Source organism: Vipera ursinii, assembly GCF_947247035.1.
Source record: "Vipera ursinii genome assembly, chromosome: 1".
Classification (NCBI taxonomy): domain Eukaryota; kingdom Metazoa; phylum Chordata; class Lepidosauria; order Squamata; family Viperidae; genus Vipera; species Vipera ursinii.
Genome location: NC_139512.1, coordinates 83,885,317 through 83,898,411, shown reverse-complemented (window position 1 = coordinate 83,898,411; position 13,095 = coordinate 83,885,317). Strand labels below are relative to the sequence as shown.

Here is a 13,095-nt window from a genome sequence, read left to right as displayed (position 1 = left end):
AGACTGCATAACAAAGGCTTGAGCTGAATATTATGCCAAGAAGCACTCTAAAGGAAAATTGATTTATTTTTTTCATTCTGCAGAAGTTGTTTAAAGGCCCACTAATCTAATAATCTAAAATAATAGTACTATGAAAGGTCCAGTTTAACCAAAAGATAGATTTGCCTGCATTTTCAAAACTGGGAAAATCCCATAATATCATATTTGAGTGATTATTAAGGCTAGGCTGTTTCTTAGGATTTCACCATGGCCAAATAATTCTTTTGCTAAGCTCAAAGAATAGGTGAATACTTAAGTTCTTGATTCCATTTAGTGACCAAAGCTGGGATAACTGCCTAGTGATAAGCTTGAAAGTGTGAGAAGTTAAAGCCACTTTCTATACTTGTTTATAAAGCATAACATATTATCAGCATGTGGTAGAATATAATTCTTCAATTCATTTATAGTTTCTCTTTTCAGTTTTTCAAACAGTAACAAGCAAAAGACAAAACAGGAAAAAAAATCTGAACAAACTAAGCATACCAACTATTTATCAAGTATTAATATATGAAACTTTCAAATTAAAAAAGCTAGTGTTGATATAAGATAAGGTAAAATAAGATAAGATAATCTTTATTGTCATTAATTGGGTGTCAGTTCCATTTTGGTTGGCGTGCCTTATCTGTTTGTTGTATATAGTTTGGATCATGTGCTTGACTGGGTGGTAGATCATATCCAGATCCATTGATCTGTTAAAGAGACTGTTAATGTTTGAAGTCACTAAAAAGTTGATTGATCATTGGAGACCTTCAGTCACCAACCAACTCCTGCGTTCAAAAGTTATGCAGACTACAAATACAGTCAGTCAGTTCCTCTTCTGAATTTTGTACTGAAGAAGGCTTGATGGGACATGGGGTCAAATATCTGCAAAAAAAATCCTGATCAATATATTGGCATTGATCTCCCAAAGCCCAGAAAATCCAACCAATAAGATATGTACTATTTTAATTGAATCGACGAATTTCTGGTATTTAAAACAGAAATAACATTCACCCAGTCTTGTAAAGTACTGATTTATTTGAACCCAGCTGTTATATTGAATTGTTGACTTTTGTTCATTCAGATTCAGACCCCCTATATTTGTGGTTGCGGTATCATTTTAGATGAACAGAGTTGCTATAATGAAGAAGTGTGTTAACAATAAAAGAATGCTACATGCTGTAAAATGTAATATAGAAAAATGGATCAGAGATTGATCTCTTTAAGCTGAAGAAATAAGAAGAAATTTATTACTTCTCAAAATTTAGAACTACCAAGAATCAGTGTGCATCATCAAGCTAACTATTAACCGAGAAGGAATGGTTTTATGATAGTTAAATCTTTTAGACTTTGCAGCTTGCAGTAAACTTCCTCTCTGTTACCGTTAAACCGATTTTAGGATTAGTCAATGACTTCATGTCATTTAAATAGCAGTAGCCTCAAAGGCATCACAGACTGAGATGTCACCTACTTATGACTGAACAGATATAAAACAATCATTTTGATTTTTCCACTTCATGCATGACAGGATTTATAGTGCCTCTTTTGGAGCTTATTTTAAGATTTAAGAATAGATTTGAAAATAATGGTAGATTGATGCATGAAAGTTACAAATTATAAAAAAAATATAATGCACTTTTTTCATTCACTGATTACTTGGCTTTGCTTCTCTTATTAAAATTATGAATTACAACAATAATTTATGAATGAGTATGTGAATTATATCCTAAAGTTACTAAAATAATGACTTCAGCTTCATTATGCAGATCTGTACACAATGTAGTTCTATTAATTTCTGTTCAATTAAGTGTAATTATTCCGAAGTTTCAATCTTCTGCGCTCACAAAATTGTGTTTGCACATCCGCTGTGTTTTAGTACCTAACATTAAAAGGGATTTTATGTTCTATTTTGGTTGAATTCTTTGCTTCTATTATATTTTGTTTAAATTCATTTTATTTCATTTATATTCTGCCATGCTCTGTATTTTAAATGTGAAAAACAATAAAAACGAAGTATCAGTTTGTTATATTTTTAAAAACTAACACACAACACAGACACATACATATGTACGCATGTATGCATATAGATTTTCATTTTTTTTATTCCATCCTTACAGGAGTGATATTCAAAACAAACATGAGTTTAAACCGGGGTTGCTTGCATGAAAATAGATGTTAAGATTGATTCTTGGAGGCTTGACATGTTAAGCCATGGCATGAAAAAACATTATTTGAAATGAAATTGATAATCTATAAATTCCACAAAAATGTACATTGACATTAATGTGATTTTGCATTTAATAGACATTTTGGGAAGGTTGGATCCCCCTGTCTTGGTTGGTCTATTAATTCAAGGTTTTACTTTATGTTATTTAATTCTGTAATAAAATTTTCTACAGTATGCTTGGACAATCTCATAGAGATTGCTTGCTCCTTGCATGGGAAAATACCAGGTATTAAGTAAAGTGAAAAGTTTTTTTAAAAAATTGAAGCAGGTAATGACAGGCTTTTTTTGCATTGTTCATAGGTGTAGGATATAGAGAGGATGGCCTTGTTAGAGGGAAGATCATTACAAGGTAATGAACAGATAAGCAGGCTTAAAGCCATATAAAGGTACAGATTTACAAAAATCTGTAAGGGAATTACCTCCCTAATTCAGATGAAAATAAAAGAAGGAAGAGGGAAGGTATATTCAGATGTGCAAAACTCTGTTACTATAGTCATTCTGATAGAAGTATTTTAGGCCTTCATGATGCCTGTTGCCTGATCCAGTCTACCTTGTAGAGCTGCACTAGCAAAGTTCAAAAAATCATGATGAGTGAGGCTTAGCCCCAAAGGAAACTTGTGTTACAGCACAAATAAATTCTGAATTTCAAATGTGTGGTACTGTGAAAATGCTGCTGTGAAGATAAATAATTGTAGTGTTTTAACCATATGATGTTCCATGTTTAGAATTCTACTTTTTCTATTAAACTTTGCCTTATAACGTCTCTTTCACACAGATGATGTTAAAGTATCTATAAATGACTTTATTATCAAGGCAACTGCAGTTACCCTTAAGGTAAGTAATCAGTCCTGCAAAATATACACACCTGTTTCCTTTTACCTTAATGATTTCCTAAACCTATATTTTTTCTGGGATTGTGTTCCAGACAAATGCAGTGAATGCTTCCAAGCCAGATACAAAGCATCTTTAAACAATTCCTGCTTTGAAGAAAAGTTGCAAAAAATATGTTAAGCAAATACATCTATAAACCTTTTTTTGTGTGTGCATTTACCATTACATTAGGTTTGAAACATCCTGTTTTCAACAATCTTTTATAAAATATCATGAGATTTGAAATTATTGTAATTCCTCTTATTAAATATTATGGATGTTGGACAGTGATATTGGTGATAGCTGGCACCATATTTCTTTTCTACAATCTCCTTCAAGTATTGGCAAATTTAAGCTAAATGTATTTTCTATTTTATTGTTTTCCAATTATTGTACTGTATAATATATAGCTATATAGCTTTATACCCTTTGTTTCAGTGAATGTTGTTTGTATTGATAAGGGATATCTAGCTTCTTAGAGAAAGAAACAAGAATTCTTCCAAAACTTCATTTTAATTTTAGTTAATATTCTAGGATTTCCAAGCCATTACATGTATATTAGTATTTAGTATATATGTTTGATATTCAGGTATATCTAAGTTCAGCTCAAGATGTAATGTGTTTAGTTTGCCTTTATGGAGAAAATAGGCAAAATCCTTAAATAAAAGTATAATATAAGTATAATAAAGTATACTTAAATATAAGTATAACAAAGAAAACCTAATACTGATTTTCCACCAATTCCTTCTATTGCTATTTTTTTCTAACCCATCATTCACATTGAGTCTAATAGTATATTTTAGAATTCCTTAATCCAAAAGGATTTTTCACTAGTGTGCCATTTGTGTTTAATCTTTTACGTGGATAGTAGATAGTAGAGCCTTGGTGGAGCAGTAGGCTAATGCCTCCTTAAGTAACACCAGCTGCCTGCAATTAGTGCAGGTTCGCATCCCACCAGGCTCAAGGTTGACTCAGCCTTCCATCCTTCCGAGGTAGGTAAAATGAGGACCCAGATTGTTGGGGGCAATTAAGCTTACTTTGTAATAATGCCGCTTGGGGTGTGTGTGAAAGCCCTAATAAGCAGGCATATACATAGAATGAAGGCTACTGCTAAGCTTGTAAGCCGCCCTGAGTCTTCGGAGAAGGGCAGGATATAAATGGAATTAAAATAAAAAAATAAAAATAAAATGCTTTCTTAAAGTGGTAAGATACAAGATATAATTATAAGATAAGATATAATGTTTCAGCTTCAAATGTGTGCTTTTTCCACTCAACTACTCTTAGACTGTGAAAATCAATTCTGAATATTGTGGGAGACTTCTATGCCACATACATTATGTGGTGTGAAAAATTGCAGCTGAAAAGAGAAATTGGCAGTGACAGTTTGTCAGTGCATATATTGGTGTGATTAAGGAGGCCTGTGTGGTTCTCCTTGAATCGGTGTGGGCTAATGCTTATTAGAAGAATGTTACAAATTGAACTGAAGAGTCAAATATGCTATCTTTAAAATTAGCTGTCTGCTTCTAGTGAAAACTCAGAATATTAAAGGGGAAAACCTTTTAAAAAAACCAACTGAATTTTAAAATGTTAAGAGTTGACTTGTGAAATTAAAGATTCAAATTCAAATTCAAACAATCTAATTGGTTCTCCTTTCAATATCGTTATGTGACTCCGCCCAATCCTTTTTATTTTTTAATTTTTAGCTCTTTTCTCCTCCTGATTTAAATGGGAACAGAAATTCTATAAATATTCTGTTATGTTTGGGGCAGAATGTCATAGTTCTTTACTAGCAAGAAACAAAATGAGGGTTGCTCTCCAACAAGTTTAAATTCTGTTAATAATGTAACCCAGAAACTGCATAAGCCAATCTATCGTGTGGTGGCCTGCAGATATAAATTGCCCGTGACTATAATTTGCATTAATATTTTGTGACAAAATTGATATACACTAATAGGATAAGTCTATTTTTAGAGTCATTTGGCCTTTTTTTTGCTATTATTAACTTGATCTTGCTTAAGGCAAATCATCTCTCATTTGCTATTGCTTTTATTGCCACAATTCTAAAAGGCTTTTTAAAACTTCACAATTGGTTTCACTGCTATTTTTAACATCTGTTCCTCCCTCTGTTTCTATTTCTTCTAGCAAATGCCAGATGTGAACGTGACCTGGAACGGAGAAGGCCCCCAACAATTGCAATCTATAGACATTTCTATAGTTACAGCAACAGACCAAGGTTTCATTACACCTATCATAAAGGATGCCGCATCCAAGGGAATTCAGGAAATTGCTGCTTCTGCAGAGGTGTGTCTTCAAATACCCAGGTCTCTTTTAGACCAAAAATTGAATTATATGTCCCTGAGGAAACATCAGCTGTTTCTTTGATTGTGTCTTTTTGGCTGGCCATAAGGCACAAGATAAGATTGGTTTACAAAAATCACAAACCTTGAATAGAAGGCAAGAACCGCTGTATACTGTTGTGGCACAGTAACCTGTCAACTCTTTTATGATCAAGAGGCACTGATCCAGTGCATTTTAGTAAATGGATATTAGACACCATTAATAGCCCAATCATCTATAAACCTGTCCACTTCTTTTTAAAAACCATCTAAACCTTTCTCCCTGATTGTTATCTGTGCCATCCGTTTCAATATTTTTTCTTAGCATTACCTAGACATCCTATATTTTTAGATATTAGCATAAGTTCATTAGCACTGTGTTTAACCTTACTAAGATTAATTTTCTGAACATGGGTAAGAATATTCCTTTTAATACTCTGTGAATAAATATAGGTTATGTCAATAACACTGTCTGCTAATTAATGTACATTTCTAGGGTAGGCATGATATGCTTTGGCAGAGTAGACCACTTAAGTATAAGCAAATGGTCTATTCAAAGAATAGAGTAGTATACATTTATGTTAATGTACTGTAGTTTTCACCAATGAATATTCATCAGTTTACAGATCTTTATATTTGGCAATGGGCTGCCAAGCCCCAGGTATCTTACTTGAAAGTTCAGAAGCTATTTTGTGAGAAACGGATTTCTAATTCTGTAATTAATGAAATTCCCACTTGTAAAAAATCTGTTTCATATCCCCAGCTATATGAACTGTTCAAACCCTTTGAAAATCTTGAAAAGACGAATTTAGACAAGCCCTTTAGTTGGAGCTGCGCAGCTGTGAACTCTATGAGACATTCTGGAAGAAGTTATCCAAGCTTAAGATGGCAATTTTCCACTGATGGAATGTGGCCATCAGTTTTTTAAAAAATAAGTATGTCAAGTTTGTTTTCAAAGCACCCATTTGGGGTTTTTCTAGGTTGAAGAGCATTTGTAATATTATGGAATTAAAAATTACAGTGGGTACTCTTTGAAAGCATAGTTTGTGGGGTTTGGGGAAACTTCTGTAAACTTCCGGATTCCACAAAAGAACTTTGAAGACTTAATATTGAAAAATGGAGCAATCATGGTAATTTCCTCCTTTTGAAATGAAACATTGTGAATTGTGGCATTGCATCTTCATACCTCTAATTTCATGAGGCAAAGGTGATGAGACTTATTTGTTTATGACAGATGAGCATCAGTCTTTCTTGAGATAAACATCGAAACATCATGGCTCCACAAAGCATCTACCTCTTTCGTAACTTCTGAATGGCTTGCAGAGAAGGGGTTGAAAAGAGATCAATATTTGTCATGCTGCCTTTGCAGAAACTGCAAAGAGAGACTTACTTAGTCTGCTTCCCACATAGACCTTCGAAGCAAAATATGTCTGTTTTATCAAATTAAAAAACACTGCTCCAAGAAAACCAGATTATTATATAATGTATGATAATAACAGTACAATTTTATATCAGAAGTAAGGTGTATTAAATACATTTTAGCTGCTTGTGCTCAGTTGATTAGGACTTTCTGTGAGTACAAGTTCATTGCTGTGCTATTAAATATGTTCTTCAGAAGGCACATTTTAAGAAATTGGCAAAAATGTAATTCAGTTTGCTATTAATTCACATATACAGCTTCTGTATTTTGAACAGAATGCAATGCTTTGTTCAAAATATCCCAGAAATCAAAACTTGTTTTCTCACGTGATTGATCGATCTTTCACTTTAATTGATATTCAAAAACTACACAGTGCATAATTTTTTTCTTCTCTCTATTGTGGCACTAAGTTGATCTTGGAACAGACCCAGTAAAAGAGTACCAGTACAATTTGGATCAGTGTTTCTTCAAGTATGGCCCTAGGATCCCTGGGGATTTGCTAAGACCCTTCCAGAAGTCCCCAAATTCAAAATAATTTGCCAGCCTATATTGAAAACTACTACAATATTAAAATTCCATCAAACAATCGTAAGAAGTAGTGCTGCAGCGAATGTAGTAAAAATTTTAATATAGCAAATATTGATGAATATACACACAAAAGCTCTTTAGCAGCCCTCCATATTTTTTTTAAAGTGGGAAAGGGTCCCGAGAGAAAAAAGTTCAAGAAACATTTGTCTGGATAATTCTTAATTGCCATTCATTTTTAATCATTCAAAAAGCAATTCTATTGTTTAATTTTAAAGTATCTAAATATGGAATATAAAATCACAACATGTCATGATTTTTCATGAGTTTTATTGCCTCCTGGGAGAAATGAATTAACACTGAATTATTCTCACCTGTCTGTTCTGAAGGCTGCTGCAAGGCTTACATTTTTCTATGACATTTGGTCTGATTTCTGTTGACATTTGGTGGGATTTCCTGTTAATATAAAAATGTTAATTTATAGGTTTGCTTTTGAATTTCTAGATCCTGTAAACAAAACAATGATGGATTTTGGATAACTACGAGTGGTCTCCATAGGGCAACATATGTGGAATTTTAAAAAGCAATTTAAGAAGTCTCCGTGAGATTTCTCCTTCTCTCTGTTTTACTCACAGTTCTTTTTTCCATATGTGAAACCTGTTCCCAGGATATCCAAATTTATGACTTCTTCAAAGTACCTCTCATAGATTGTAGCAACTGTCTGAATCCATTCAGACGTTTCTCATAAAATTAGCAACCCAATCAAATGTGCCTCTCTATTCATTACATAAAAGCATGTACTTTGTTGAAAGTCTTGATTATTTAAAATAATTTATATTTGGATCTTATTTTCGTAGGCTTTAGCAAAAAAAGCAAGAGATGGGAAGTTACTTCCAGAAGAATGCCAAGGAGGATCTTTGAGGTAATTTAAATATATTTCAGAACAGAATGGCAGGGGTTTTCTTTTTGGGGGTGGGGGGACATGTTTGAGATAATCTTTGTAAATCTCTTAATTCTATGTTTTATAATCCAACCTCCATTATAAGGTCTGTGAACTGAACAATGAATATACTGCTATATTCTCTTCTGTTTTTCCTGCTTTATTTTGAGGCTATCATTATGATTATTACAATTTGCCTTATTATTTTACTTTATATATGAATTTTATTTATATAAAGTTGGTTCTTGAATTTAACTTTCAATTTGACATTCAGCAAAATGAGGACCCAGATTGTTGGGGGCAATAAGCTGACTTTGTAATAATGCCGCTTGGGGGGGGACGGGCGAAAGCCCTAATAATAAGCAGGCATTTACATAGAATGAAGGCTATTGCTAAGCACATTGATTTGTGCTTAGATTGTAAGCCACCCTGAGTCTTCGGAGAAGGGCGGGATATAAATGGAATTAAAATAAATAAATAAATAAATTTTATTATTATTATTATTATTATTATTATTATTATTATTATTATTATTATTATTATTATTATTATTTATTGAACTTATATACCACCCTTCTCCCGTAGGACCCAGGGCGGTTCACAAGGCAATTAAAACAACATTACAATACAAAAAGTTAATAACAATTATAATAGATTAAATTATCCTTGATTAAAAATCTAAAACCCCAGTAACTCTGATTAAAAACCAATTACAATAAGTTAAAAATTAAGAATTAAAAATTCTCAGTCCTGGCCGGAAAGCTCAAAGAGCCAGGTCTTCAGGTCCCGGCGGAACGAACGAAAATCAGGGGCAGTCCTGAGCTCTACGGGTAACTGGTTCCAAAGGGCAGGTGCACCCACAGAGAAGGCCCTCCCCCTGGGTGTTGCCCGCCGGCAATCCTTTGCCGGCAGCACCCTGAGAAGGCCCTCCCTGTGGGAGCGCACAGGACGAAGGGAACCTGATGCCGGCAGCAGGTGTTCCCTCAGATATCCCGGACCCAAGCCATTTAGTTAGAGCAGGGGTCAGCAACCTGAAACAGTGAAAGAGCCACTCGGAACCGGTTCCCTCACAAAAGGATAAACTGGGAGCCGCAAAAAATGTGTGCGCATGCACGTACATGCGCACATGCGCAGAACAGGGTTTGACTGAAGAGTGGAGCCAAGGCGAGATATGCACCTACCCTGCATATTTGAATTGATTGGTTGAACTTTTTTAGTCCCACTTTTTTTTTTGGACTGCACATGGCAGAAGACTGGGAGCCACAGGAGACGGCTGAAAGAGCTGCATGCGGCTCCAGAGCCGCGGGTTGCAGACTTGTGAGTTAGAGTAATGAAACATCTGCAAGAAAAAAAACTCAGAAAGCAGCAAGGACCCCATATGTTAATAATGCTCTATCTAGATACATTATGAAATCATAATGTTTGCTATTCTATAAAACTTGGAATCTGTTACTGTATTTGGAGTATAGCATTGGATTTATTAGGATAATTACATTCATGAAAATGATTCACTAATAGTAAGCAAGCAAGTCAAAACACTTTTAAGGCGGACAGAAACCTAGTAAATAAAAAAATAACTCATTTTTCAGCACAAAAGCTTTATACAAAAAAAATACTCACTGTTAGCTCATTATGAAGAAAAATTGTGACATATAGTAGATTTACAGTGTTTAATGTTAAACTGGAAAGAGGTGAAAAGACTTGGCATTTTCATTTATCAGTCCCATGAATCTGAAATAACACTATGTAGAACTAGAATAACTTGGAGGAATGACATTTATGCCAGATCACTGAATTAGAAACAGGTTAGCTTCAAACTGGAGATATTTTGAGTAAATTTAATGAATTTAATTAACCCTTAATGTTCCAGTGCCCGTATACAGGACGTATAATTGAAGTGGTAAAGGGAAATATATTTCTACGTATCTCATATTGCAAGAGTGGAAAACTGCATCCAGCCCACACTTTCATTACCTCTCAGGCTTGGTAGATTTGTTGAGCAGACATCTACCCTGTTTGCCCTTCAACTGTTATTTTCTTGAATAAGGTAGTAGCTCCAAACTTTCAAATGACCAGGAGAAACGGGAAGCACTGCTTTTGAAGTACAAGGAAAAGAACAATCCCCTCTATTGTCAGCATCAATCACATCTTAGCTTTGCCAAAGAGATAAATTGTGTTGGACTGTTAAAGTGAAATAAGGTGCATGTGGGAGTTTTCTGCCCTTTAGAAAGGAAGGCAGCCTTTTCTAATGGCGTCTGATTTCTTTTCCAAGCTGACTCAAAATCAGAAATTAGTGTGAGTGTAGTGTTAAGAAGAAAAATGTTCCTCCAACGGAGATCTTCTGTGCATAGGGACTTTTAGGGAAATGCTGTTTTGTTTCATATCTTCAAATGCTCTAAACCTTGATAGCAGGAATCTTGCAGATTTGGAAAAATGTCAAAAAAAACCCAACAAATCAGTATTTTATTAGAGTTGCCATGTTCAGTTTATAGAGGAGAAGATGGACTTTACCTGGCAATGGGAAGATCAGATTTCCAGAATGCTTACATAAAAATAATGAAACATATTTCATTGGCTCACTATATTTTAGTGCCAATACCATTTTACTAGATTTCCTAGTAGTGATTATGCTGCAGTGGAAGAAGGAAAGGTGCTTCCAATCACCTTGAAATCCTCCTGATGGATATTTTTCCTCACTCATTAGACACGAGTTTTGTAAAACCACAATATGACATTATATCCTTATAAACAAAAGAGCTATTTAAGGGACTGTGGGAGTTGATTGCTTTGCTTGCATTCTGGTGTTAGTACTCATGGGTTACTTTTTCAAGTGAATATTTTGTATTGAATCATTTGATCAGTAGTTCCCAATCTACTATGTGGAAGCATGTTTAGGATTTAGGCATAGTTAATTGCAAAACATCTATTTCCTAGAAGATATACTAGTGAGTGTTTGCCATTATCCCTTCAGTTATGCTTTCTACCACCTTGGCTTATCTAAGCTGCAGTTACCATTTTATTTTCCAGGAAAGACTGTTTTTATGTGGACCTGGGATATTGTTGAAAATAAACTGTTGTTTTCTGTTTAAGTGTGGCCAGTTGCCACGTTTTCATTAAAATAATCTCTAAAAATCAGCAGAGCACCTGTGGACCCATTGATGTTCATGGGTCCCATATTGAGCAGCCCAAAACAATAGGTGTGAATGGGTAAGCCTTTGCCAGTAAAGATTTGGCACTTTAACAGCTTTAATCTGTTCATCGTCAGCCAAATATGTCTCTTGTAGCGTTATAACATCTATTGTTTTATCTATCACCAGTCTCCTTAGGTATTTCTACTTAGGCCTTCTATCTTTAGTTGCAAAATCTGGATCTGGGGTCCAATATCTTTTGTCACTGAGTCCTTAAAAGAAGTGCTGTAATCTAATTGCTACGACCATAATTTTGGACCATGAGGGATGCAATATCCAGTTTGGTCACTGTATGTATAGACTTTTTAGCTGATGTGTTAAGACAGAACGTTGCCTAGGGTATACCATTGTAGAAGTAGTCAACACTTCATACCCCTGGGATGATCTCATTGCAGCCACACCAGAAGCAGTTAGATCAGACATGTCAAACTCGCGACGTCGCGCAACGTATCGGAGCTTTTTCACCGTTGCCGCCAATGGGGTGGGCATGGCCTCCTGATGATCAAATTATAATATCTATGCCATTGCAATTCTATGCTCCATATTATGGTGTTCTTCTTATGATTTTGTCTTAATTTAATATTTTAACTGTATTATGCACATTCTTTCTCTCTCTGTGTGTATGTATATATATGTGTGTGTGTGTGTGTGTGTGTGTGTGTGTTGATACTTTATTTAAACTAAAATCATTGTATATCAATGATTGCATGACTTCTGTAAATGGAATTTTGAACCAGTTCTTATCCCAAGGTACCCTTACTCTCAGGTTGATGAAGAGTGAGACTACTTGACTGTACTGTTCAGAACCAAATTCAAAATCACAACCTATTTATTTCTACCTACCTGCACTAAACAGTTTCTGAATTATTTTTCCAGAGTGTCTTATTTTTCTGTTTCTCATCCCTTTTCCAACAAAAGCATCTCAGACCTTGGAATGTTTGGTGTCAACAGTTTCATTGGTCTCATAATGCCTCCTCAAGCCTGCATCTTGGCTGTGGGAGGATCTCGGACAGAACTCACTGTTGTGGAGGACGAAGATGGGAATGAAAAGCTTCAGCAACACCAGCTGCTAACGATAACTATGTCAAGCGATGGTCGAGTGATCGATGATGAACTAGCTTCTAAATTTTTAGACACGCTCAAGGCAAACTTGGAGAATCCGGCGCGTCTTGCTTTGTGTTAAAAGATCAAGATTTCATCCTGTGTTTGGCGAAATATTTAAACTGAATTCCAAAAGAAGCTAAAAGGCAACTGGGCACAGAAGCTCGGAAAATATGTATAGTGTGACATGGACAACCTAGACTGCTTATTTATTTAAATAAACTTTAAAAGGTGTTTAATGATTTCTATCTCTTGGCTTCTATATCTTGAAGTACTATTATGCACGTTACATCTACCAAACAGGTTCAGAGTAAGTTTAGAGTGCATTCTAATATAAATGGGTATTGCCTATATACCACGTAGAGCCCTTGGGTAAGATTGAACAGATGTATAAAAATGCTAAAAGGAAAGAAGGCCATTTTTCCTTCAAGCTAAACTTTTATCTAGGCTGAATACAAACCGTCTTTTAA

General features: G+C 34.8%; 1 protein-coding gene across 1 annotated transcript in view; it reads left to right on the top strand.

Moving 5' to 3' along the window:
• Positions 1-12,864, top strand: part of PDHX (pyruvate dehydrogenase complex component X) — a 46,551-nt gene extending 33,687 nt beyond the window's left edge. The window contains exons 8-11 of the mRNA XM_083361420.1: positions 3,021-3,079; positions 5,258-5,416; positions 8,254-8,318; positions 12,443-12,864. Of these exons, the coding sequence (XP_083217546.1) occupies positions 3,021-3,079; positions 5,258-5,416; positions 8,254-8,318; positions 12,443-12,707 (548 nt within the window). The 3' untranslated portion in view covers positions 12,708-12,864. The remainder of the gene's footprint in view (positions 1-3,020; positions 3,080-5,257; positions 5,417-8,253; positions 8,319-12,442) is intronic.
• The last annotated feature ends 231 nt before the right edge of the window (positions 12,865-13,095 follow it).